At 43.1% G+C, this 27,578-nt stretch overlaps 1 protein-coding gene and 1 long non-coding RNA gene across 3 annotated transcripts in view; both read left to right on the top strand.

Moving 5' to 3' along the window:
• Positions 1 to 27,578, top strand: part of vps50 (VPS50 subunit of EARP/GARPII complex) — a 49,303-nt gene that overhangs the window by 9,495 nt on the left and 12,230 nt on the right. Inside the window, exons 5-23 of one of the 2 annotated variants that reach the window (XM_019889723.1) lie at positions 150 to 203; positions 3,062 to 3,132; positions 3,953 to 4,070; positions 4,471 to 4,506; positions 4,887 to 4,969; positions 8,894 to 8,936; positions 10,129 to 10,227; positions 11,849 to 11,989; positions 15,293 to 15,425; positions 18,116 to 18,207; positions 18,290 to 18,384; positions 18,706 to 18,804; positions 19,146 to 19,236; positions 19,549 to 19,734; positions 21,106 to 21,224; positions 22,454 to 22,560; positions 22,994 to 23,115; positions 24,984 to 25,061; positions 25,591 to 25,671. In XM_019889723.1, coding sequence (XP_019745282.1) covers positions 150 to 203; positions 3,062 to 3,132; positions 3,953 to 4,070; positions 4,471 to 4,506; positions 4,887 to 4,969; positions 8,894 to 8,936; positions 10,129 to 10,227; positions 11,849 to 11,989; positions 15,293 to 15,425; positions 18,116 to 18,207; positions 18,290 to 18,384; positions 18,706 to 18,804; positions 19,146 to 19,236; positions 19,549 to 19,734; positions 21,106 to 21,224; positions 22,454 to 22,560; positions 22,994 to 23,115; positions 24,984 to 25,061; positions 25,591 to 25,671 — 1,848 coding nt within the window. The remainder of the gene's footprint in view (positions 1 to 149; positions 204 to 3,061; positions 3,133 to 3,952; positions 4,071 to 4,470; positions 4,507 to 4,886; positions 4,970 to 8,893; positions 8,937 to 10,128; positions 10,228 to 11,848; positions 11,990 to 15,292; positions 15,426 to 18,115; positions 18,208 to 18,289; positions 18,385 to 18,705; positions 18,805 to 19,145; positions 19,237 to 19,548; positions 19,735 to 21,105; positions 21,225 to 22,453; positions 22,561 to 22,993; positions 23,116 to 24,983; positions 25,062 to 25,590; positions 25,672 to 27,578) is intronic. The other variant, XM_019889724.1, reaches the window with a different exon arrangement.
• On the top strand, positions 19,743 to 20,697 carry LOC109527680 (uncharacterized). The gene is made up of 2 exons (XR_002170569.1): positions 19,743 to 20,116; positions 20,153 to 20,697. It is a non-coding gene; the product is annotated as an uncharacterized LOC109527680 (long non-coding RNA).

Here is a 27,578-nt window from a genome sequence, read left to right as displayed (position 1 = left end):
ATATAGATATGTATCTCTATCTACATATTCACATTCTTGATTTTGAGGTAACACTGCCCCAGCTGTTTTCTAGGGTGACATTTGGGAAAAAAAGTTTCTCTGTTCTAACACGGCCATTCTCATTCTCTGCTCTCTCTCTTTCTCTGTAGGTTTCCAAAAAGGTTGCTGATCTCATTCTGGAGAAGCAGCCTGCTTATGTCAAGGTAAAAAAAACAAACAAACAAAAATACCACAAAAACCTGCACTGAACAGCTTCTTTCTGATGGTCCTCACTTTAATTAAGATCACAGGAACATTTATTTATTTATTTATTTTTAAATTTCTGAATAAAAATCAGACTGTGTTAGCGTCTCAGTTAATGCCCTCCCGGATGACCTTGTGAAAGTACATCAGTTAGAAAAATCGAAGAGGCGTTAGAAGGTTTTTTTTTTTTTTTTTTGAAATTCAAAATATCATCCTGAATTAAATTAAAACTTAATCCCAGAAAATCCCTTCTTTGCTCCTCCGATGATGTTGCAACGACCTGAAATGCCTGCAACCGATTTCATGTTAAGTATGAGAGGGAGATAATGTGGTAAAATAAGTCTCTTTTGGTCATGTCTTCATCATCTCCTCTCAGTCTAGTCTTTCTGCAGCAGGAGCGATATTTATTTTGACTGCATAGACTTCCAAGTCAGGACCTGGGAGTAATTATGGAACCCAGCACCCACAGGCAAAATGCAATTAATTATTATTAATAAGTTTGGTAAGCTTGACCAGGCTTAACTTTACTCAATTTCCCGGGCGTGTGTGCGCCATTTATGGGGCCATCACTCTTCAAAGAATATTTGCTTGCTTCTTGTGTTCTTTTCTCCCCCCCCCCAAAGTAGATCCAATAAATGAGTTTCGTCACTAATCTTGGTGACGCTTTTGGTCCTGGAAATATGCGACAGATTGCATAAATGCAATCAAATGAAATGTTCTTCAGCCATCCGACGGTCAATCTATGAATAGTAAACTGGTCATTATTTCCGTGACCCCCCTTAGTGACTCTGCCGCGTCCAGATGACAGCGGAACTTATTAGCTGCAGGAATTCGCCTCCACCCATCTCAGTTCACGTACACAAGTTGGTCTACGAAATGCCCTCTGGGGTTCAGGGGGCATTTTCTATATCCCTTGCATTCATGTTATAATGAGTCAAAAGAGAGCTTTTATTTTCTTTTTTTTTTTTAAATGATTTAATATGAGCATGATTTCCTGCATTAAGGGCCCCTGACAGGAATGACAGAAAAAGCAGTTGCCATCTACATTTTGTCCTTGCATTGCATCTGTGTTGTAAATCCTTAATAATTTCTGCCTCCGCCACCACCACCACCACCAACAACAACTCTTATTCTACTTATCTGCTCTCTATGATCATTTTTACGATGTAAACAGAAATGCGTATCGCCGCATAACGCGCAGGCAGCCCCCGCGGCCGCCCCGCTTCCTCTCGCCAGCGCTCGCGTGCCGTGTATTGCCCTTCAGTGGAAGCATAATTTGTGCAGACATCTCAACCCATGGCTCGCAGCTTAAAAAGGATGGTCTGGTAAGCATCTAATGTGATTCATAGCAATCGAGGGAGTAGCCTTCTGCTGGAGCTTGCGTCTGATCACTGTTGACACCCGCGAGCTGCACATAACCTCCTCTTGCACTCAAAAAAGGACGGATGGGTTACAGCACGACCTTAGCTTTTGTCAGTGATCCGCTTCCAGCGTTTGACTTTCATGCGTGTATTTTGAAGGCGACCGCAGTTATTTGCGCGTCTTCTCTTTACTTACCTTCGCACTCGTGTCCGGTATTCCAAAGATGATATGATTGCAAAGTATATGTGCTGCTTTACAAGATGGAATGGATTTCCATGAAGGAGCCCGAACCGGGTCGCTCAACACAATCAAAAAGGAATGGGCTGGGTCAGGGACTCAATTATATTTTCACTGGAAAAACATTTATTATACTCAGCCGTGCGCCTTTCATTGTGCTGCTCCCAAGTTGTTGCGTTTGAAGAGAAAGGTTCAGCCAACCTTGGTGGTCAGACCTGCCAATTAGAATGGAGGTCTCAAGGCTGTTTCGCAAGGGAGATTAGAAACTGACAGGAAATAGAGCTGTCGGGGAAGAGATGCCTAATATCGGCCAAACCGTGTTGGCATGTGGCTTCTTACAAAATGCCACCTCCCGGGGTCCATGCACTTTGTATCCTAAATGCCAGTCATCTTTGTTTCATTGCATTTCCTTGACAATGAAGCAGACTCAAACAGCAGCAGCATTCGAATTGACAGAGACATTTAGTAAAAGCAAACCTGTGCATCGTCAATGTGTTGGAGGGTCAGAGTGAAGACCTCTGATGAATATATGAATAGCAAGGCATTGAGAGAGGGGGAAAAAATATCTAGTGAGGCTAAACAGCTTGACCTTTACTTGGCATTGCTGCTTTCCCACCCAGCGCTCGTTTGTGGCCATATTAGGAGTTGCTTTGCACTGTTAAAAGTGCTGGCTCACCTTTCCTCTGTTTATGTTTGGACTAGAGGATGGACAGGGAATTCGTGCCCGGTTGTACAAAAAAATTTATAAATGAATAAAAAATTGCCATCAACAGACTTGTATATAAAACAAAATTATTTTCTTAATGTTTTTTCCCCTCTGCTTCAGCTCTGTTTGTTCTCTTCAGAGGTCTTTGTAATCAAAACTAAATTCTAAAGTGCTAATTGGGCCTTGAGGTCAACGATAAAAATTTTCTGAAGCAGTAACATGCTGCCATTATTCACATTATTGTGTTTTTGCTCTCCTGAGCGCAGTTTTTAATTTTTTTTTTTTTGTTTTTGTTTTATTCTGACGGCGTCCAATCTCGAACTTCATCTCACGCTCACAGCAGCAGCCTCCTCACCCTAATCTGTTTTTACATCACAGTTGATTTGTGTGCGCTTCAGAGTTGAAGAAGCGCTATGTTGGATAAATGGCTGCATCAGAGAAATCAATCTTTTGCCGCAGGCGCCTTTTCAACACTTAAGAGAAATTGTGAAGTGGTTCGGTTTATGTTTTCAGGAACTGGAGAGAGTGACGGCGTTACAGACCAACCTGCAGCTGGCTGCTGTTATTTGCACAAATGCAAGAAGGTGATGGTGTGCTTTGTATGCTTGACCGCATTTAATCCTCATATTCTTGTTGCTTTTCGTGTACTTAACTTAAGATCAGATCATCTTTTGCAGCTCAAGCAGTACAGCAACATGCAGAAGGTTGTTAAAAATTGTATTAATGGAATTGAGTCAAAAAACAAAACAAAAAAAACTGTTATCATCAGTTCCTGTTTTGCTCCAGAGTGGAATGATGAAGAGCAGTCCCTTGAGCCCGATACTACAGTATGTTCTTGTAAGGCAAAAAAATAAATGCTAATTACACCGTATGTTTATTGCAAAAGGAAATGGCTCTCACTTTGTTACCCCCACAATCAGCCTTGCAATCAAAGATCTCTGGTGTTGTTCAGGGCCAACGTTCTGTCTGATATGCAAATAATAGCCAACCTATTTCGTTCCCATTTATCACACCGCCCTCCTATCTAAATATAGAGTCGGTACTTTTGAAAGCTTTGAAAAGTGGGATTTATTCCATCTCTGCCCTGTTATCGCTTCTCACTCTCGCTCGCTCTTGCTGGATTGGCAATAGAATAGCATCATCCCTCGGTATTTGTATTCATTATTTATTTGTTGTATGTCCGCCATTATTTATTTCTTGACCACCTTTAACATTTTAATTTGGACCGACACACCAAGCTCGTGTGTGAATGTATTCAAAAGAAGGGCTGCTCGCACGCATGAATGTCATGGAAATTAACTCAGCAAAACAACACCATTAGCTGAGTGTATTAAAGCCAAATCCTTCAAAAAAAGGTTATTATTCTGAGCATGTTTTTTTTTTTTTTTTTGCAATTTGCCTTAGGCAACTGAGTGTGTCAAAGGAGGGATTCACAGAAGCAAGCTTGGGCTTATTAGCCAATCAGAGAAGGCGGCAGCTCCTGACAGGCCTGCTCAAATCTCTTCGGACCATCAAGACGCTGGTAAAGTATATTCACGACAATAATTCTGCTAAATCTTGTTTTTTTTGTTTGTGTGTTTGGTTGTTTTTCTGGGTTTTTTTGCATCTGCACTCAAATTGGAGAGTCATTGTCCTCTCTTCAGGCTTACCCAATATCCAAACGGTTCTCTGCAGCCTTCGGTATATTTACTTTATTTGTGCCTCCCATTTTGCGTGACTTTCTTTGAACCCACATGCTTTTGGGCTTCTCAGTCAGACTGCAATGAATCAAGTTTTATTGAACAGTGTATTTACGACCGACAGTATGTTAAATGATGAAATCTGTATAGTTTAAAGATTATGTTTTGGACTTGTTTTTGTGCTTGCATTTACTTTTTGGTATGTAATAGTACCGTGCTCAAGTCTTGGTGTTCCCTCCACAGCAAAGAACAGATGTGCGACTCAGCGAAATGCTCGAGGTATTGTACACCCGCCCTCCCACCTGCACACATTGATAGACATGCTAACGACTGACTTGAAAGCCCAAATATCATTCGAGATTCTGCATCGAGAGCTGAACTCGTAGAAGCTCTTGACCCTCTAACAAATGCTTCTCTTTTATGAAGATTCGCTGGAGCAACCAAAATCAATATGACCGACACGGAGTTTAATGCTTTGTTCTTTTGACAACCATCTTACAGAACCTAGTTTATCAAACCGTGACTGTGAAAAAATGAACCTATACTGGGTAACGTCATAGCTGATATGATAAAATACATTGTTGTATTTTTACCACTCTTGTACTTGAAAAGAGCTTATGAATTGCTTGTAATTGACCAATTTTGCTTTATTTCTTCAGGAGGAAGACTATCCTGGTGCTATCCAGCTGTGTCTGGAATGTCAGAAGGCTGCCAGCACATTCAAACACTATAGCTGCATCAGGTACGGTCGGAAATTTCAAAGTATTGAATTTTCATTATGCTTTAGTGGTGGAATTCAATTTATGCAATTTGGGAATTGCCATTGAAAATAAAACAACATTACTAATTGTTGTTCATTTACCATTAATATTTCCCACGATGGGGAACTATTATTATTCACATGATTATTCAGCAGTTAGGCGGCCCGGTGGTCCATTGGTTAGCGCGACAACCTCACAGTGCAGAGGTCGTAGGTTCGATCCCGGCTCCGGCCTTCCTGCGTGGGTTTTCTCCGGGTACTCCGGTTTCCTCCCACATTCCAGAACCATGCATGGCAGTCTAAATTGTCCCTAGGTGTGAGTGTGAGCGCGGATGGTTCTTCGTCTCTGTGTGCCCTGCAATTGGCTGGCAACCGGTTCAGGGTGTCCCCCGCCTACTGCCTGAAGACAGCTGGGATAGGCTCCACCACCCCCCGCGATCCTTGTGAGGATAAAGCGGATCGGAAAATGGATGGATGGATATTCATCAGTGACTCCAAAAAGACTTGGATGCTGAACACTCCCGGTTGTAACAATTGGGCTGAAGTGACAGGATGACTGATGATCAGTAGGCGCGCATTATACACTGGAAATTGCAATGCTGAACACTCCTTTTACCCCACCTCCCTCCCACCCACGACCCCCCACTGCATCTGCTCTTAATCTGCTTGGATATCACTTCTGTCTTTACCGTGACATTAATTTGTCATTATTGGCATTGAACGCATATGGGAATGCTAGTAGAATATTTGACAAAGCGGTGGCTGCATACAAAACAGTCCGCTATTTTATTGGCCGCCGATTATTTCTCCGACTTCAGATTGCTTGTTGACACTAATGTTGATGAACGTCGACTTGTCATTGATGTGTCAGTCGAGCACTATGATTTAAAAACAAAAAATAAAATCACAGCAATAAAATATATTTACTCACAACAGATGGCTCATATGCCAAATTTATGGAGAACACAAGAGCGGGCGAGCGGGCTGGGTGAAACCTGCTGTGGCGTGACTGCATTTCCAGTCAGAGATTAAAAAAAAAAAAAAAAAAAAAAAAAAACCTCTCGCTCGTTGTGCTTGCCGCCAGGTAATGTTTGTACAACTTGGCCAGGTGGGGAAACCTGACCTCGTTCTGGGCCCACCCCAGCAAGGGGGCGGTTACACATTGGGAATTCGTATTGTTTGCAAATAATCACAGACCTCTTTGCATGTGCATAATTCCACATCCTCCTTCCACTTTGATTGGTCGGGTTGAATAATTGCTACAAATCCTACTTGAGCTAAACCCCTTCCCCCTTCCCTGGTTCGCCCTCATTTACCAAAGCTGCACATTCAGAGAGAGAGAGAGAACAGTTTAAATCAATTTAGGTGCCGGACTTATTTCAGTCAGTGCACACATTTCTTGCTGGAGGCAGTTCTACTTCCTCATCAAGCCAAAGCGACGTGATTAGCGACTGGCTGATGTCATGCTGGAAAAAAAAATCATTGCGGAGTAGCACAGTGAACAAGTTGTCTATTCAATCCCTTAAGTTAGCTTTCAATGAGGACAGTGGGGAACAAAGGAGAAGAATCTTCCCCTTTGGCCGTCGCCATGTCTGCGTTTTTCTCAATATGGTGTGGTGATCGCACTCGGTAGTAGCTCTCAACATGAGTACGTTGGTGCCACGCTCGTTGGTGCATCATCATGCACGTTTTACTCAAGCTCTTTGGCCCTTACGGCATCGCCCACTCTCAGCAGCTTGTTGCCGGCTGGATGCACTTTGATTTAACCTTGTAGCGACAGTTTGCCATGCGCCACTGAGTGCCCCCACCGGGGGCGGGGCGGGGGGGGGGGGGTGTTTGATGGCCGCACCCTCCCGTTCATGTCCCTTGCCTTTTAAGAGTCAAAATTGTTGTCAATATTGTTATTTGAAGAACACTGTTCTGTCTCGATGCATTTTCAAGAAGTAACTCACACTGGTGGCTGTAAGGGCAGCGAGAGCGCTCCCCTGAAGTCAACAGAGGGAATTACACACCGTAAATTCTATCGCGTGATCACAGTAACAGAAAGTTCGGCTTCCCGCCTCAAAGTGAGCTCACAAAATGAAACTGAAATGAGGGAGTGTTACCGTTCATCTCACCAGTTCCAAAGAATAACCAATTTCTGGGCTGTGTGAAAGCTTTGCACAGAGTTTGGTCTGCAAAACAAAAACAACCCCCTTGCCCCCCCGACCCCCTTATAAAATTTCTTTAAGCCACATTGTGACTGCGTTTCCTTTTTCCCCTCCATGCCATCCACTTTTCAAAGCCACTTTATTGCCTCTGGGTCTACTGCGTAACAGTGGCTTTCATGACCGCAGCAAAAAATAAATAAATACAGTATTCCCACTGAACCTGAGCTTCCGGGCCAGACCCTTGAAGGGACGGCTAGCCTGTTTATCCAGTCAGCAGTCGACTGTGGAGGGACTTTCCTCCAAGCCTCGTGGGCACGCCTATTGTCACCTCTAATTGAAAATGAGGTGTTTAAAAAAAACAAAACACACTCTCAGTTTCCCTCCTTTAACTACATTTCAATCCTCGAGATCCCTGCGGGGAACAGGTTGTTAATTAGGTTTTCCTTCTCATTTGTTATTTATGTATTCGGTCTGATTGTGGAAAAGGTGCCAGTATGTAAGTAAGCATCTGATTCCGCACTCAAATGCATGAATATACCACGAATACTGTTTTGCCATATATAGAGAGAGAGTGTATATGCGAGATAACCAGATTTTTTTTCAGCTTGTGTGTTTGACCTTACTCAACTCGAGCACATGACATTGCGGGTGTGTATTCACGCGATGTAAAGACAAGCAAGGGCATTGATCCAGTTGGCCTCTCCTCCACCTTCAGTCGAGCATTCTCCCGAGTGTTGAGCGCGGACACTAGGACGCCCTTCTTCAATAGTCACGGCCCGGTTATATGGATCAGCACACCTGTCTGTACTCGAGCCAAACTTTCTGCATCGCGGTGTGTTATGTAACAGCCTTGACCGCAGTGTTTGTATTTTGGCAGCGCAGCCAATGTCGCACGGGTGTTGGACTGACTCCTCATTATTTGAGGATCATGAGTGTCCTCGTCGCGTCAGTAGCTGACAACTCTGATCAAGTTCCAAACTGTCTTTTTTTTTTTTTTTTTTTGTCAGTCTCAAAGTTCATCTCGAACCAAGTTTTAGAATCTTATCATTTCTGGATTTTCTATCTGAGCAACCTGCGAGGGACCCAATCTCTATTTTCGCTACTCGACTCACTCCTCCCCATTCTCCTTCCGCATTAAGCAACGATGCTTAATTAGCAATTTTTATCAAGGACACATTCTCCCTTTGGGCAACTTGCTGTCTCAAAAGGCCCAACACAAGAACGGGCTGACCCGGAAAAGACCCCAAACAAAGCAGGGACAGATGCAGGGAGACGGTGGAACAAAGGAGGATTACGGCTGGGTGCTGCATTGGGGGCTAGCTAGCCCAAGGGAATTATGTGGGTGTCCTGGGATGGGTGAAATAAGATGTGAATTCTGTTATCTTCATTCCCGGTTGAAAGAATTTCCTACCACGAGATAACATCTTAAGATGCTTCAAGGTTGTGTGGGCATTTTCTGTGTGTCATAAGCAAGCATTATGAGTGCTACAATATCAACACTTGAAACTGTAGTTGGAGATTAACTGAATGCCTTCACTGAAGTTTTTTTTTTCTCCCAGCTCTTTGTTTTTCTCTCGCCAATGTCATTAAATATATTGAAAGTGTTTTTTTTTTTTAAATGTAGTACCAGTTCCACAACTTCAGCAATATTCTCTAGCCTATTGAAAATATAAATACTATAACGGATGGAGGTTTTTTTTTTTGTTTTTGTGGTAAAGGAACTTAAAGATAATAGTCAACTTTTTTGTCTCCACAGTGAATTGAATTCCAAACTGCAAGACACTCTGGAGCAAATAGAGGTACTCTCTCTCTTGTCCGCTCACTCTGCCTTATCTGTAATTGAGTTATTGAGAGCCACTATATGTGAAAATGCTATTCATGTTATTTAGCATTTGGCCCTATGCTTTAATATGAAAGAAAAACATTTATTCAGACACAACTGTGGCGATTTAATTCTGCCTCTGTTCAAATATTGACAGGCTGAAAAGTCATTATTTTGAGCGCAAAAGGACGCAAATCGTATCAGTTTCATCTCGAGCTCAGTTGCGATATTATGGCACGATAAAAGGTATGCAAAGCAATTTTCCCTGCCCCGCTGCCTCTGCACTTGAATAGATTAATTACTTTCGTTTGTCTGTACACAAGAAAAAAGGCACAAACGCATGTGCGCAAATATTGACGAGCCGCCGGTGGAAGTGCCCGCCTGTTTACCCTTCAGCTTTGGTGATCAACAAAAGAAAATCCCCTAAACTCATTTTACGAATCACAAACAGCCGTCTGACACATCAGGAAGATGATGTGCGGCATGTTTGCAACTGTGATGGAAGACACACATGCCGAAGGGGAATCTATGTACTACATCCGGTGACGTGTACATGAGGATTAAATACCGTTTGGTATTTGCAGTCTCAGAGTAACAAAAACACACCTTGACGCACAGTTAGGCAAGAAAATCCCCTAAACTCATTTTACGAATCACAAAGAGCCGTCTGACACATCAGGAAGATGATGTGCGCCATGTTTGCAACTGTGATGGAAGACACACATGCCTAAGGGGAATCTATGTACTACATCCGGTGATGTGTACGTGAGGATTAAATACCGTTTGGTATTTGCAGTCTCAAGAGTAACAAAAACACACCTTGACGCACAGTTAGGATTTTTACTAGCACTGTACGGACTTTTATCGTTGTCTTTTTATGCGGCTTTAAAACCTGCAGCCAGAGAGCTTTGTACCTCTGTCAGCACCCCGTTCGAAAAGTTCGATTCAGTGTGGCAAGGTCTTCCTTTCTTACAACCCCCCTCCCCTCACATCTTTGTAGCGCTTTGTCAAAAGCGTCCGCTCTCATCCACATCCAATTACCGTAGCCTCTGCTTTGTGTACGAGCTATACATCTGCACATCTATATCGAAATCCCCCGGTCTTAAAGTTGATAATCCCCCCACTGTTTCCTTCCCCACCTTTTGTCATCCATCTGTTTCTGCCTCCAGGAGCAGCTTGACGTTGCCCTGTCAAAGACTTGCAAGCACTTTGATGTTTCGCACTATACCAAGGTCCATCTGGCTTACACACTCCTGGGGAAGACGCAGGTGAGTTGTGGCGCTCCTCTTCAAGGTGATGGAAATGTGTGTTTCCTCTTGCCATAATCCTTGTTTCTTTAGCAAGTCTTTGCCCAATATTTACTTTTTTTTTTTATTTTTTTTTTAAACTGGATCGGAGTGAAATGACAATCACAAGGTTGTGCTAATTTGTAGTCCTGGCAGAAGGTGACAATCATCCAATATATCTTGCGCAATGTCCCCATCTTCCAAATGAATATTTACTTGCATGCACAGCGTTGTGCACACCGCTCCCAGAGGTCTCGGCTGAATTGGTTCAATGAATGGTATCAGTATTTGATGCAAAATTACTGTTAAAAATGGATTCGCCTCACCCAAGCTTGGTTTAAATGGAGAGACATATTTGTGGTGTGAGCTTGATGTGAGAAGGGCATTTTCAAAGTTTCTGCAAACATATCTACAAACAAACACAAGTGAAAGGAGCATTGCTCTAATAATAATATGAGTCATACACAACAGAATAAACCTTTCAAAAATCTTAAGCAAAGCCTGAACTCCTACTTCAAGAGGATTCGGCTTCATATGCAGCTTGGTAACAAACCGAAGCAAGCAGCACACGGGTGGGGGGAAACAGCCCCAAGCCCACTCAGTGTAATGAAAAACATAAATGTTTCAAAATGGGTAATGAACTCTTTCCCTTCATGCGGTTCTTGAAAAGCTAAAATGCAATCACAAAAAAAAAAAAAAAAAAAAAAAAAGGCCCGGCAACCTTATTTTAAGCACATGTGCAAGTGGACTATTTTCAGCTGCGTTTAGTTGGAGCCTCATTCAGTTTTTCCAATGGTATCCAAATGGAGATGGGAGAAACTGCAGAGTCCACGTTCATCTTAATGAAGGAATAATGTCACATGGAGCAAGAATGGAGCTCACTGATGACTTTTTAATAGATCTTGGACAACAATGCATCTTTCTGTCATGGAGAAAAAGCTATTAGGTGTTGGCTGAAATGCCAATGCTTGTTAAATGAGTACTCACCACTGAGCTGCAAAACATTTCTCACTTTCTCACCGACATTTTCACTAGCCCCGTGTATAAATGCTATTCATCTCCAAGGACAGCGCATATAATACGTGGTAAATTTCTTTTCATCGATTTATGCAGTCATTTAAATGTAGCCCCTTAACTGCTGAACATTCCGTGTCGTATTTATGGCCTAGCAATTGTAAATGTGGAAACTGTGCTGTCTTATGAAGTCTATTTGTTTTTCAAAATATTTGGGACACTGAAAGGCATGTGGGCGACTGGTTACCATTTCCCCCTCACAGTGCAGATGTGCAAGGTTCGATTCCGGCTCCGGCCTTTCCGTGCGGAGTTTGCATGTCCTCCCCGTGCCTGCGTGGGTTTTCTCGGGGTACTCCGGTTTCCTCCCACATTCCAAAAACATACATGGCAGGTTAATGGAACACTCTAAAGTGTCCCGAGGAGTGAGTGTGAGTGCAAATGATTGTTTTGTCTTCGTTTGCCCTGCGATTGGCTGGCAACCAGTTCAGGGTGTCCCCTGCCTACTGCCCGAAGACAGCTGGGCTAGGCACACGGGCAGATGCCAATGGCACCATCATGTTCAGAATTGGGTGTTTGGCTTTCTTTGCAGACTGCTATGGACCAGCTGCACATGCACTTCACCCAAGCCATCCACAACACTGTGTTCCAAGTGGTGCTGGGTTACGTCGAGCTCTGTGCTGGCAATGCTGATACCAAGTTCCAAAAAATGCAGTATAAGGATCTGTGTACGGTAAGACACTCATGTCCTGCACCTTCGATACGCAGATCACCTGTGACCAAGTCGAAGTCTTCTTGACCCAATCGTTGGTGGCGTTCTGTCTGCCAGTGTCAGTACTTTCCTATCATGATTTTGTGTGAGGTGATGGTTAAAAAGCATGATATAGTAAAGCCTATTAACAATGGAATACTCTACCGTAAATGAATATAAATCACGCCATGGTCACTTCATCTAATGTACACACTGGTCCCTTACTTTCCTTTCCTTGTTTGTGTCTGAACTTGTCTCATCTAGGTTCCACTTTCAAATAAATCCCAGAATGCTGTTTTCGAAGACATAGCTTGGTCAATTTATCCTGAACTTACTGGGGCAAATTGCTGTGTCCCCCCAGAGATTAGAAGGTTACCGGTGACGGTTCCCGATGCCTGTGTGGACTGGATGTTTTTCGTTTCTGTCCCATTTAACACCGTATTCAAGTTTTGATAGTTTTCTTCTTCACACTCTGCTTGCTTGTTGACTTCTTGTTGTTTGGCTGGCACAGCTGTCATGCAGCAGATTTCCGGTGCTCTCCCTTTTACCTGTCTTTTCATCCCTCTCTCTCGCTGCTTTAAATATCCATAGACACTATTTGCTTTTGGAAAGGTCAAGGCATATTTTTTTATTGGAGAGACATGACAGGCGGCGACTTCAAAGGAATAACACAAAGTAGTATTTCAGGACTTTTTTATGATACTGTAGATGTTGAACTCTGACCAGCCACAAGATTAGGTACGCCTGTGCAGTCTGGTGAGATCTTGTAGAACAGATTTATTTTCATTTGCTGTACAGCACACTCTACTTTGAAAAATGCAAAAATGTTGACACTGGCAAATATGGGTACAGTTTTCTTGTAGTTTCCAGTTTTACGAAAGCTGCACTGTAACATACTGCAAAAGTGTTTTGGTGACTTTATTTTAGATAGTTACCTGAGTGGGTCATATTTTCTCTTCTGTAATGGGAAGATTAAGATCAGTCCTTTTCTTTTACTCCTTGCTCTCACATCAAAAGCAGGCAATCTTGAAAATGGATTCCCTTTTGCACGGTCGAGAGAGTAATTGTGAAGGAGCGAACGCATTGACTCTCTGTTTCCACGTTAAGTAAAGGTTGAATGATGTGAAAGCACACGTTGGACCCTCTGAACCCACCTTTCTGATTAGGTGACTTAAAATTCAAGAGCAATGGGAACTCTCTGAGAGGTCAGTTAGGATTATGGGAAGGCCATATTAATTTTATATCAGCATCTCATCATTATTGGCCAGACTTTGTATCAATCCCCTGGTCTATTGGACCGCTCTTGTTGGAATTCTTTCATTCCAGTCATTGGAGGTGAAGTGGCTGAGATTTTGGAAGTTATTTATTTGGGGATGTATCATGCACATTATTTGAATCTTAATTCTTGGAGTCGTAATGAAAGGCAGGCATAGTGGAGGCCATTGGCCACACTGTATATCGGTGCTGTCCATTTTTTTTGTCATTAAAAAAAAGGTTGACGTTAATGGGAATGTCGGCATTTCAGACATCATATTGACATTAAAAAAAAAAAAAAAAAAAAAATCTGATGCCAAGCCATTTTGTCGCTTATTTTTGTTTGGGCTACACATTTTTGTATATGCCTGAAGGCATATGCCTTCATGCAGGTGTAGTTGCTTATTTATACCAAACAATATAGAGCTGCTGCATCAGCATTTTTCCAGCTTGATGGAAATTGATGTCTTTGTTTTAAGGGCCCTCACAATGATGAACGTTCTATGAACCTGGCCGTTATGTCGCTGGTTTTTGAGATGTACGTCAAGGCTGATCCGGTCTGAAACGGGCAGTTCAAAACCGTATTCCCATGGGGAATCTTCATCTCTTTGCCGATTCTCTAATCTCGTTTAGGCTTCATCAAAGCACTTTGATGATGAACTGAAGCTTCAGGTTACTGATTAATCGAAATGGTTTTGACAACAAATGGCAGCGACTGCCTTTTTTTTTTTTTTTTGGGACGGTCAATCCAGCACCACTGTGATTTCCTCCAATGGTTCCTTTGCGCTATCTGTCAAGCACGCACGGATGAACACAACTAGATGCTGATTCAATATATCTTGTAAAAAGTTGAGGTGAGTTTGAAATCATTCTGAACGGTGTGGGAATAATGTGTCTACTTCTCTCTAAATGAGCTACACGTTGTGAGCCGGCAGCGGTAATTGTGTCTTAGATGTCTCTCCCATTCTGTGAAAGTGAAAGTGCAAATTATCTTCCAACCCAAAACTTATAAGTGAATGGTTCAAAAAGCTAAAGAGCTGGGGGGTTTTTGTTCCCTTCAGAGTTTTTGACAATTAAAATAGACAAAAAAAAATAAAAAAGCAACAAAACTGCATGTCATATTTCATCCATCTGATCACGCTTGCTGGAGAGAAGCGTCTTTACATTTTTTGTAATTATTTTTATTTAAGAAATAAACAACAAAAAAACAACACAAAGAAAACCAACACTGAAATGTATACAGCATTTTTAAAATGTGCAGTAAGTAGCACAGCGCGGTCGATATGACGTGCCTGATGTCAGGTCGCTGTTTTCAGAAAAAAATCAAATCGTGGAGTTATTGTGGCAGTTCTGTCAAGAAAGCTTGATTCTAGCAACGGTTATTTAAACGTCAGGATAGATGTCCCACCCCACCCAGTTGTTCGCCTCGTTAAGCGCAGTCATTGTGTGTAGCTGTAACTGCAGTTGTGCGTATTCCCCATTAAACCCACAGAGCCACTCATACTCGCGCACGTCTTCCGGCGCCTTTGTTGCTTGGCAACATGCTGCTGACATGCTTGACTTGTGGAAAATATGGAGCGTTAAATGTAAGGCGCATCTGGCTCGGGAAGCTCTCACATTGCGTTGTGTGTCTGTATCGAACTTGTTCCAAGATTTTCTCTAAAAATCATGCGGGGGCAAAATTGGAGCCTATCCCAAATTTGATTGAAATACTGAATAACATTATACAGCAGATTTAAATATCGGGAGAAGAAGGAAGAACAAGATTACATCAGTCAAGTTTTGGATGAACCTGCAATTTTCATATTTGTTTTTTTTTCCCCCCACATGTTGAAGTAATGAGGTTTTATCTTGAATGACACTTAATTGCCATTGATGCGTAATCGTGACTTGTGAAACAGTTGACAGCATTTATTTGTTGATGAGAGCTTTCCTTCATTTTCTCTCAGGCTGTATCGAAGTAGATTAGAGCCTTTTAGCAATTCTTACCACGAAACGGCATCAGTGACTCCATTACCGCCATGTTTGCAGCATATCACCTTGGACAGCTACATCCCGTGTCTGACGGATCTCTGCAAGGCATTGTGGGAGGTGATGCTGAGTTACCACCGCACGATGCAGTGGCACGAGGCCCACGACAAGCAAGCCGCCGCGCCCGCTCCAGGTACTGCCCGATGCCTACGCCACCTTATGTTTCATTTTTATGTACAGCGTTTTGAAGTCGAGACTTGCTCAACATTCCCAAACTGGACACAAGCGATCTCAACATTCATTTGGTATTTTCGCAGCTAGAAATTGTCGTTCGTGCTTCATGGGTGTGAACACAGCCGATGATATCAAGTTGGCTGCTCTAAAGTAGACTCCAAGAGACCGTCTTGCACCCCCAAGTCCTTTGGATATTTCATTAAATGCCAACTTCTCTGTGAAGGAAAGGACATGAGCCTCGTTTCCTGCCAAGAGTGCCATCAATCATCTCTATGGTTGATTGGCTTTCACCTCTGTGTAAAGGTGTCCCTGGCCGTAGCTTTTGTCTTGCATTAGAGGCTCTCCGAGTATGCGCGTGGCCTGTCGCTGCAGTGATTTACTGTGCATGGGCCGTCTCATTTGTTCGACAGGATTTTGAGGTGACTTTGACCTCCAGCTCACACTAGAGCAGTGGTTCTTAACCTTGTTGGAGGTACTGAACCCAACCAGTTCAAATGCACATTCATCGAACCCTTCATGAGTGAAAAATAAAAATAAGATTTATTTATTTATTTTTACAAATTCCAAACATATTGAAACGCATTTATTAAAAAGAGGTAAAAAAGTCAATAAAATTTCAAGACAAAAGTATCACTTTTTAAAAACAAACCGTGCATGACGTACTATCACGACAGTCACACGTTGACGACTGAGCGAACTAAATTTCTCGCAGCACTGATTGGACAAGCAATGTCATGTGATCATCTGCAGCCAGTGATGGCCCAAACTAATTGACTTGTTGACTCGGGTGTGTCTTAACCTCCATGGCAGAGGCTCCGTCGAACCCCTGAGACCAATTCACCGAACCCCTGGTGTTCGAGCCAACCCAGGTTAAGAACCACTGCACTAGAGGCCAGAACAGCCAAGCCTGCTTATAGATCGTTTCCTCCTCCAGCGTCCGTCGTCTTTCGTCTAACTCTGGCACTGAATATCTTGAGTCGCTCTGTAACGTTTCACTCAGTAATCTTCTCCCTCGATGAAAGGACAGCTTTTCACTTTCTCTCTGTGTTGGTGTTTCTTGAATTGCAATATGTTCGATTTTTCTAATTTGGCCCCAACGGCTATTGTGACGATTGCCACTTCAAACTTTAAATTGCGCTTTGATCTGAGAATGCATGAGAAAATTAAACTGATTTCCAGTCGGACACATTATGAGCTTCGGAATCTGACCACATGGACTTATACCTGCAGTCGCCGTCGATGTACAAGTTCTACCGCACGTTGCGTCCCATACGTATACGTCAACATTTTTTTTTTTAAAATAGTAATTGACTTTTGTTGACATCTCCATAAATATTGCCACACTGCCATTATTATTACCATCATTAGTCATGATAAATGGCAGTGCAGATGACATGAAGCGATGGGGACGTCTGTAATTTGCAGTTGATTCATGCACATAGTGAGTGGCAGCCCTACCTAAACATGGAAAAAAACACATTACTCTTTGTCTCATTTGTTTCTATAATGATTGCAATCACAGGTCAAGGAGAGGAGAAGGAGGTGGAGGAGAATTTGATGTTCACAGAAATCGACGAGATTATTGTTGTTGGGAGTTTTTTTTTTGCGGTATTTCTTAAATCACGTAATCATCGCCAGGAATTGGTCATTATCATTAGCTCGGCGGGATGAAGTAGACATAGCTGTGGAATGATCACCAGTAGCCACCTGTTGCGCTAGCTAAAACCACATATTTGGTTACCTTAATGGAAACACTGAAGAGAACGAAAAAATTTGATTTGTACGGATTATGACTGAGAAATGCGGAATGGCACAAATTTAACAGATTTGATGTTAAATTGTTTCATTTAATCCAGGAAGTTGTTCCACCAGATATGATTCCTCTTGAGACCCCCCAACTTCCCCGCCCACTTCTCTTCAAATATGTTTCTACATGAGAGAAGTTGGTTTTAATTCTTCTATATTAGTGAGAGTGAGCGAGAGACAAACAACAAAAATCGGATTTCACTGTATAACGGCAAGGGTTTTATTGCAAACAATTTACCAACACATTTCACAATGACCTGCTTATTAGTGGCCCAATTGATTTTGTGTGTGTGTGTGTGTGTGTGTGTGTGTGTGTGTGTGTGTGTGTGTGTGTGTGTATTGATGTGAAAGAACAACCTCAAAGGCTCTGTTGGTTTCCTGCAGGCTTTGACAAATCCATACTCGCTGATCCTTACTGAACCGAGGTTTCGCCGTGTTTCTTTTGTCCGCAAGTTTCTTTGTCTATTGGAAATGACCTTGACAGACCCATCCACCGATCCCCTCATCAATCACTCTTGCTTCTCGCTCTCCATCCCGAATGTACTCAGCCAACGTGAGGTGGTGGGCCAAGTGAAGAATTTGGTTTCGCTGCACCACCTCACAACGAAGACAGACTTACTCTGCGGTGACTGTCATCCACTGTTGAGCACTGCAGGCTGGAAGAATTTACCCAACGCTCCCCTCCGTCGCTGATTGACGGCTATCTTCGGTGATAGCGCAATTCAAATTGTGACTCCTTTTGCTCTCTGAAAGTTTCAATGATTTCATACTTGAATGCACAGGAAGAAATAGGAAGTTTGTTTTGTTTCTCAGCCTTTCTCTATTCTCTTTTTAAATGCGTAGAGGACGCAGCGTCGACAGAGTCCGATGAGTTGGCGATAGACCGCAGCTATGTCAAGAAGAAGCTGGAGCACGGACTCACACGGATCTGGCAGGTTCGCCTCTGATTCTCTTCAGACGTTTACCGTTATCATTTCTGTCCCAATAAAATTGACCATTTGCTCTCGTTTTCATCAGGATGTCCAGTTAAAGGTGAAAGCCTACATCCTGGGGACCGACATGTCCAACTTCAAATATGACGACTTCATTGTGGTATTGGATGTCATCAGCAGGTATTGTTTCATGCCAGTGCAGGTAGCTATTGCTTGCTAATGATTTGGGTTTCATCATGACCGTACCCCAGCGGAGGAACGAAGCATTCATTTGATTCATTCAACTGCCCCCCACTACCCACGCCCACTCAGAACATTGCTCGCAATTTGTAGTATTTCGGAGCTCACCTCATAAGTAGTTTCAAAACATACCTAGAACCCGATCACAACAACCCGCCGCTTTGTTTTTAAGGATCTTCAACCAAATAAGATTCCCGTCAAGAGAAATTTCCGTTTAATAGCTCACGCATGTTCATTTAACTCTCTGCATTCTCTCCCTAGGCTGATGCAGGTTGGTGAGGAGTTCTGTAGCAGTAAATCTGAGGTCCTGCAAGAGTCCATCAAACGCCAGAGTGTCAACTACTTTAAAAACTATCACAGGTAGGATTGCGGTTCCTGCAAGGACAAACAAGGCTGTCGAGGTGATCCCCAGGGTGCATATTGCAGGAGAAAACAATTGATATTCGCATGAGCTGGACTCTCAGTGAATGTTTATTTTCAGCTTTTGACACGTTTCCTTTCCCCCTTTTGCATGGCCTCAAAAGTGCATTGTAAAGAGCCTTGAGATAATTGGAAAATTATCATCACTTCAAAAAAAAAATTTTTTTTAATTTGCGCTCCAGTCAGGGCTTTATCTATTTGGACTGTGAAGGCTGTTCAAACTTTTCGAAAAAAAGCTATGACTCATTCCTTTCATTCTACTTTCTTTTACAATTTCTCAGGGCACGGCTGGAGGAGCTGCGTATGTTTCTCGAGAATGAAACATGGGAACTTTGCCCCGTCAAATCCAACTTCAATATCTCCCAGCTCCACGTGAGTTGAACTCTTTCCTTGTCATCTAGTGCCGATGACAAACCCTGCTAGGTTTTAAAGAAGGAAAAAGAAACCGGTGTCGCGGTTAATGCCTTTGCACGGGTCGTTCAGCAAAATCAGAATCAGAGGAATTTGTGATCAATTATGTATGTAAGACAAAAAGACGAGACAATTAAAAAGGGAGGTAATCTGCAGTATTCATTAAGAGAGTCGCTTTTTAAAACATTATTTTCAGTTTGGACTTGTCTCAATGCTTCAAAACTTTTTTTTTTTTTTTTTCCACCCCTCCATTTCACACCTTCCATAAACCAGGAGTTCAAGTTCATGGACCAGTGTCGCTCCCCTCCGCTTTCCCCAAGCCGACAGGGTGCATCCTCCGCCATCCAAATCCAAGAGCAACTTTGTCTGTTCCAGCAATACCTGCAAGACGGAAACCCTTTTGAGATGCACATTGAGCAAAAAGAGGAAGAGACAGAGGATGTGCTGGCATCGAATGGGGTGAGTGCCCAAACGTCACTCAGCCCAAACGCTTGCGTTATATCATTTGAACAAAACCTCTTGGCTATCATCAATACTTCAAATGATGTACATTATTTATGTGTCATGTGATTGTTCATTAGGTACAGTATATACATTAGATAGACATTTGTTGACATCTTACAGCGTCTGCCCTCTGATTGAGTCAAGTCAACATCAGCGCGATGCCGATGACTAATGAATGAGCTACCTGTTGAGATACACCGCTGCGTTTGTAAAGAGACAAGTTGATTAATTGTCACACAGTCACCGAGGGGGCTTCGCATCAGCCCCCATCCGCCCTATTGAAATTTTAAATGACATGCGTGTTGCAGCCGTTTCGTATTCTGTCAACAGACAAAGCGTTTCTGCTTTGCCGGCCAAGAAACTCATGAGCTAGAAGTGAAGTGAACTTCATTGTCGTCGTCGTATGGATATGTACCACATTTCCATGATGAGGACGGCAAAGACGCTGTATGGTGATATTGAACCGTATGTGACGGCCGGACAGAGCAGTTGTCCTTCAGTGTACGACACGTTCAAAGTGATTGCGACACAAAAGAGCCGGTACACGGTTGGAGTGATTGGTTCCTTGTACGCTCTCTCTCAGCCCAAGAAGAGTTGGCCTCTTGTGTTTGCGCTCATATATCACACTAATAGAGGTGCACGGGTCCAGTGTGCGCAATTTTCTACCGTCTCCTAAAAAAAAAAAAAAAAAAAAAAAAAGCATTCAGTTGTGCCGTCAAGGTCTATTTGTGAATGATACCACATTTCTCTTTGTATTACACTGGTTATTTTTAAATGGCTATATTATCCTTTTTAAAGCCATATTGCCTTATCTAATATGTCAGGCTTTCACAGCCCAAGCGTTCCTTGTGCATAAGCCTGTAAGACTCGAGCTGTTGTGATGCCGGAGCTTGCGGTGAAGGAGGACAAAAAAAAAAATGAATACCAGTATATCAAATTATTTCTGGTAAGCTGTGACCAAATTCTTATCTGGAAGGTGTTTCCTTTCATGGCTATGTTCTCAAAAGGCTAGAAGCTTCTCATTTTTGCAGTTGTATGTCACCAGGACATATGAGTTGTAATTACATTTAGTAAATTACGAGTCACGGCAGAAGTTTGTGTTTTCATCCTTTTCACTACCGAAGAGAAAACCTTGAAAATTTCCATGTCCATTGAATTACAATATGGTCATCCATATCCAATGCGGTTCTACGTTACAAGTCTTAAAAGTGTTATTCCTTCAGAGCTCCTTCTCGACAGTAGGTTCCACTTGTGTATTTTTCTATTTGGCCTTACTCCCGATCCTTCTTTTTTTTTTGTGTCCCATTCGTTTTGCCCTTTTCAAAGTACGAGTCCGACGAGCTGGAGAAGAGCACTTATCACGATTACGACAGCGACAGTGACGTCCCCGAGGAGCTCAAGCAGGACTACGTTGACGAGCAGACGGGAGATGTGCCCCTCAAGAGGTCAGTTGCACATAGGACGCACGAGGGGGCCGCGAGTGGAGTTTCACAATAGGTTCATGTGTTATCCTTTCCGCTCCCAGGTATTACTTTCGCTCAAAAAATGAAATGATCGAATTCACCCATGACTATAATGAGGGTAAGCGGTTTAGAAAATGGATAGATTTGTTATTTCAAGTCTGCAAGTCACCCACTACTTTTTTTTTTTTTTTTTTTTAACATGCTCTATGGCTATTTTTCGCTCACTTCCTTTTAACTGTGCGCTGTAGGCTTCCCGTGAATGAAATCATGAAATATTCTCTTTCTTTCCACATTGGTGATTATAGAGCAATTACTGCAGTTGCTATTAAGCGCCGCCAAGATCAATTGACTAGTCTGACCAAATCCGGCGACGGCTAATTTTATGATCATTGTGTATGGCGGGTCGCATGCTGGAGTGGCCGCATGGAACTGGAAGATTGCTGCTTTGATTCTACGGCAAGATCAATCCAAGCACGCTATTGTATATATCTTATTAACTTTGATGGCATCCTTACAAAAGCAGCTCTTGTATTGGACCTCCTTATTGTGCAAATGCATATTAGGTGAGGGCCAGTGACTTGAAAGTACATTTTTCTTTTGATGCAACATTGAATCGCGCAGTGTTTTCACAAAATTACACAGCGAACAAAACGTGCAATACTATTACTTATTCAGGAGCTTGCCAGTTCAGAGGCATTGTTATGGTACGTTATATTGAAAACGCCCTGTCACGTGATGCAAACTTGCGTATTAATTGCACCATTATGTATGCACTCGGAGTTGAATCTCATTCTTTCACAGGTCTGACACACTGCCTCTTTTGCCCAGGCGCTCACCATCACTTAACCCCTTTCCAGTTTCCATCGCGTGCATTGGCCTAAAGCTCCCAAAATGCTAATATCCCATTATTTTAAGCCGTACTACCTAATGGCTCATTATGAACTGGGCCACGTGGTCACGTCCAGTAATTAAATGCCCTATGTCATGATTGCTGGTTAATGTAGCTCAATGACAGGTGTCAGGGGTCCAGTTCATCGTGCTCACCGGTGCAGTGACCTCACCGTACGGGTCCTTCTTTGTCGCCGGCATTGTATAATGGGTACTGATGGATCAATTAGAACAATTTCCACCCCCGCTGAGGTTGTTGTCCGGCTCTTTTGCAACGGAGTAATAACCTATTTTGTTCATGTCACGTCTCCTTTCTGTCACAGTGTGTCTCGCGAGACCATACGAAGCAAGAAGAGGTCAGATTATAACCTGAATAAAACCAATGCCCCGATCCTTACCAACACGACTCTAAATGTCATCCGGCTTGTCGGTGAGTCCCTTTTGTGCAAACGTACACATACTACATAGTCTTTGCCCTTAACTCTGCCCTTGCACTTCTTAAGGGGTACCTCGACGTCCGTGTGACATTACATCGACGAGCCTCCTGGGATATAATTTATCGTAATTTCACACTTTGAATCTCCAGCAACTTTCCACCAGATGTTGGAATATGTGCTGGTGGGATATTTTTGCCACTACGTACATAAACAATGCTGTATGCTCTTGGTTGTTGCTGGAATAGAAAAGGGCTTTCCTCAAAATGTTACCACAAAGTTGAAAGTATCTATTCTCGGTGACCTGAAGCTTTCAGATGCAATTAAACTTATCTCAATCGCGATGATGTTAAAAAAAAAAAAAAAAAAAAATGCCCAAGGTTTTCCTAACTCCACTACTTTCTAACCGCTGATGTCTTGTCCCGTCAGGGAAATACATGCAGATGATGAACATTCTGAAGCCGATTGCCTTCGACGTCATCCACTGCGTGTCGCAGCTCTTTGACTACTACCTCTATGCCGTTTACGCCTTCTTTGGACGAAATGACATGGTACGGCATTATAGTGATTCCTCTTTTTTTTTTTTTCTTCAGTCAGTTCTCAGCGGTCGGGAACACGCGCAGGGAGAGGTTGCGTCAACAGAATATTATGCACCGCTGACTGAGATTTAGACAGAGTAACCTAAAGGCTCTTCCTCATTTTGACAGATTATTTTGCCGTAACAGCAATAGGAGCCCCGCTGGGAGTTGAATTCTTGCAGTCGAGAGAAAATTCCCCTCCCGGTCTTGTAGATTTATGATCTCACGGGTGAATCGTTCCCTTATTCCGAAACTCGCTCACCCAGTCTGCATTTTGGCTCAGTGCACGGGTTTTGACTTAGGAACAAAATTCAAATGGGTCCGGTAACAAGCAATTGGCTTATCTCTGTGCATATTCCATCGGAATGAAAGGTTGCAGCCTAGCGCCGACTCAGCCCAGCCGCGTCTTGCTAAACTATGCTCCACAATGAAACAAAACACATTTGTTGTACCGTCACCCTCCTGTCATGGTAGCAAGAGGAAAATGGTGACTTCTATCCCACTGAGTTGAAAGAGATAAAGAGGATGAACGCTCCTCACGGTCTGCTGTAATAGAAATTCTTAACGCTTGCATGCGCGTGGCACGCCGAGGTAAACGAGGCTCACGTGCGAGTCGCATCTTCAAACTTCTTTGTCCGTCTTCCACCCACTGCGACACATTATTTGTATGATCATCTGCCATCTTTGAGTAAGATTTTATGAACCATCCCATTGCATCAATGGTCTCACTTAAAGAGGCACGTACAGTAAAATGCAAATCGCTCCATGAATCTTTCAAAAGCCCTTATGCGATGCACACATGCCGCAGTTTTGACCCAGGAATTGCTCTTTTTGCTCTGCCAAGATGGATCCGCTTGACTTTTCCCGTTGAAAAGTCAAGACTGATTCATATTCCAAAGGGGTAAATACCCCCAGTATGTGTTTATATTGGTTGAACCAAGTCTGTCACACGTAGGTTCAAGATGCATTATTTTCACAGAACAGACTTCATAAATAATCAGGCGTTCATCTGTTTGGACTTAGCGCAAAGACGATTTTGGACTCCGCATTTCAGACTTGGATGCGTCACTAAAATATCTCTTTTGGAGAGAGACAAATTCGAGCCTAAGCAGAGTCATGGGTGTGTACTGCGCAGATAGAGACGGCAAATAACTGAATCCGACGCTGTTGCTCCAATGGTAGAGATCCCAAAAAAACGAGCACTTCAGAACGAAGACTTGGAATAAACTCCTGAACTTAAGCGATTTAATATACAGTCGATTTGTTGTGTAACTCCTGAAAAACCTTGAATGTATTATCTTTAGGCTTTCCTGGATGTAACGGAGCAGGATTCCACGCTTACTTCTTGGGCCTTGTTAAATAACAGCTTATATATTTAAAAAAAAAAAAAAAAAGGGAAACATTTTATGGTTATTTTTAAGGTGAGACTAAACCATTTCAATCTTTTTCTAGAATTATTTTGTTGGGCCACATCAACTTCTTAATTGGTCTGACAAAGTATGTCCGAGGCTTCAAAAGGTTTTTCAAACGAGCCAAACTGTACCAGGCAAGTGCCACAATGACTCAGTATTCTCCGTCAAGTTTTTCTTTTCACGGTTCGTGCCCTGTTTTAATGATCACCGCACGTAACGTCACTTAGTTAACTGACTGTCACAGTCTTTTTATTTTTTTTTTGGTGATTGTCAGTTCGATGGCACATTAAAATTTAAACTCCTCCATTTAATTCCCTTTGGAGTGGTTTCAGATTTTTTGGGGGGTAGTTCTGACTTTTCATCCTCACTGTTTTAATTTTCCTGTCTTTTTCCCTCGCCCCGTTTCTGTGGTCCTTATGTCATCTATAGCCTGTCCCAAGCCCATCTTTGCCCGCTCATGGTGGCAGAGAGTCGGGTACAGCCCGAGTGGTGGGCCCGGCTTGTTTGGTAAGAGTAGAATGAGGCCTGCCTTGCGAATTCCATGCCCTAGTCAGCACTTGTGTGATGATTTGAAGGTGTGCCTGATCTGCTTCCTCGACTGACTGCCAAGTGCATCTGAAAGTAACTTCACAGGCGTTTGACTTTTTTTTTTTTTCTGTAGTGCTTCCAGTCTCTCCACCCTCTTCTGTCCTCTGCGTTAGTTTGTGTGAATGTTTTATTTTGATGTGCGCCCCTTACAGTTAGTTACCCCTCTCCCTGTCGAAAGAGGATCCGCTTGAAACCCAACGTAAGGATTCTCTTGTCTCGGAGAACATGAGATGAGCGCGGATGCGTATGCGTGTGGCATGCTTTCACACTCTCCTGAAGTGTGCGCTCTCATACAGGAAGTTGTTGCTGACACTAACGTGTGTGTGTGTGTGTGTGTGTGTGTGTGTGTGTGTGTGTGTGTGTGTGTGTGTGTGTGTGTGTGTGTGTGTGTGTGCGCGCGCGTGCGCGCGTGCGTGCGTGCGTGCGTGTGTGTGTGTGTATTTCACAGTATGAATCATCGGGTCTGGGCCTGATCAGCAGCAGACTGCGAACCACACTGAACCGGATCCAGGAGAGCCTCATTGACATGGTACGACTGCAGTACACCATCTCCTCACTCTCATGCTTCCTCTTTTTCCTGCTTTACAATTGCTCATTACCTCATTGCCGGGCTCATTTTCTGACACAAACATGCTCTCTCCTCTATGGCCTCTCCATTTCTCTCCTTTTAATGCTTTTTTTCCCTCCACCCCCCCTCTATTCTCTTTCACCGTCGCGGTCGTATGTGCGGCCTTATTGCCGAGAGAGCCCGCAGCTTATGTTGCCACCAAATACATTACGGGTCGTCATTAGGTGGCCACCGGTCACTCACACACACATACCTTCCTCTCTCTAAGTGACCAGGGCTGGCTGGATTCGTACGTGTTGTTCCATTAGGGCCTTCAATGATGACAATTAGTCTGATGCTAGCCGTACTCTCATGATGCCCGAGCGCCCCCCCCCCTCCCCCCACTCCCCCCTGCAGCCTGGCTCGTCTGATCCATGATGATCCCAAAGCCGTCTTGTTCACTTCTGCTTTTCGGTTGTCTCCATTTTCCGGGTTTTAATCTGGCTGTGTCTCCATTGCCGCCCGAAGTTTTGTTTCTCCACAGCAAAATAGAAACTTTTGATGACATTGTTAGCTTGGTTCTCGAATCGGTCTCCTCTGTGCTGTAAGAGTTGATGCACATGAAGTTCACTCTGCCTCTTCGTTGTGAATATGTTTTGAAAAATGTTCCAAACTGGAATTACCTTTTTTTTCCGCCTTGTGTAAATCTATGCCAGTGTGTTGTTGTATTCAAAATAGAAGTAGTGTATGTGTTGTGTTAAAAAACACATAATTTACTTTGACCAAAATTCCCTGCACGCATGCTGAAATATTAAACGTGGAAGGATCCTGCAGAGGCAAGCTGAAAAAAAAAACAAAAAAACAACATAAATTTGACAGTGCAGCACAATGGCATGTTGCTGTTTTAGCAATGTGGGCTTCTTCGCTGCAAAGTTCAAAGCTTCAAGGATGCCCCTGAGGAGGAGGCTGTACAAAAACAAAAAAAAAGTTAAAATGGCTGAATAAATAAAACGGAGGGAAAACGAGTGTAATGTGAAGAAGCATACAAGCTGTACACAGACTTTGCTGAGATTTTCACACGATCTTGAAAACTGATAAAAGACTAAAATCTTCAGAACAGAATTTAATTGGGAATTTCTCCATTGCGAGACTAATAAAAAAAAAAAAAGTTTTCTTCTTAAGTTTCAGTCATTTAAAGTGTGATGGGAAATTACATAAGAACATCAAAGCTTACAGTGAACCCCAAACCTTTTGGAGAGCTTTTGAGTACAAATAACGTTTGACTGTTTGGGAATGCCGCAGCCGTGCTGAGAAGGGAATTGTCGCAGATGAAGAGATTTCTTCGAGTGCCACTGAGCTCTCGGCGGGCACTAAACAAGTCTTCTGAGTGCACCGAAGGCCGACGAACATTTGCGAGCAAACTATTGAGTGCCAACAATCGGGAATGCTCTCAAGAAAAATCACATGATCGCAACGTAAATGATTTCTTGATTCCAGTTTTATTTGGCACGTACTCAGGTTGAGCACGAATTGTCCTTTATGTAGTGCAGGTGATTTTGCTTCCACCCAACCGCGGCTGAGTCCACAGGCGCAGTCTCGCACTTGCATGCAAATGCGAAACACTTCGTACTCCGGAGAGTGGGCAGGTTGGACCTCATTTGTAAACAGATTCTCGAGTTAATTAGACACGGCGTTTCAATCGAGCTGTCAAATCCTTGCGGTTACGCTCCCGCGATTTGACGTCGCGGCGGTTTGATTCTAAAGCCAGCGTGCTGGTAATGACTCAGAGTCCCACATGAGAGGTACCATCTCATTTCATCTCAGGTACGGAGTGGACTCGCCTTCAATTGGAAGATCCGCAGGGGGGGGGGGGGGGGGGGGGGAAAAAA

The sequence above is a fragment of the Hippocampus comes genome, unplaced genomic scaffold, assembly GCF_001891065.2.
Source record: "Hippocampus comes isolate QL1 unplaced genomic scaffold, H_comes_QL1_v1.1 scaffold337, whole genome shotgun sequence".
Lineage (NCBI taxonomy): Eukaryota > Metazoa > Chordata > Actinopteri > Syngnathiformes > Syngnathidae > Hippocampus > Hippocampus comes.
This window is presented reverse-complemented; position numbering and strand designations above follow the sequence as displayed.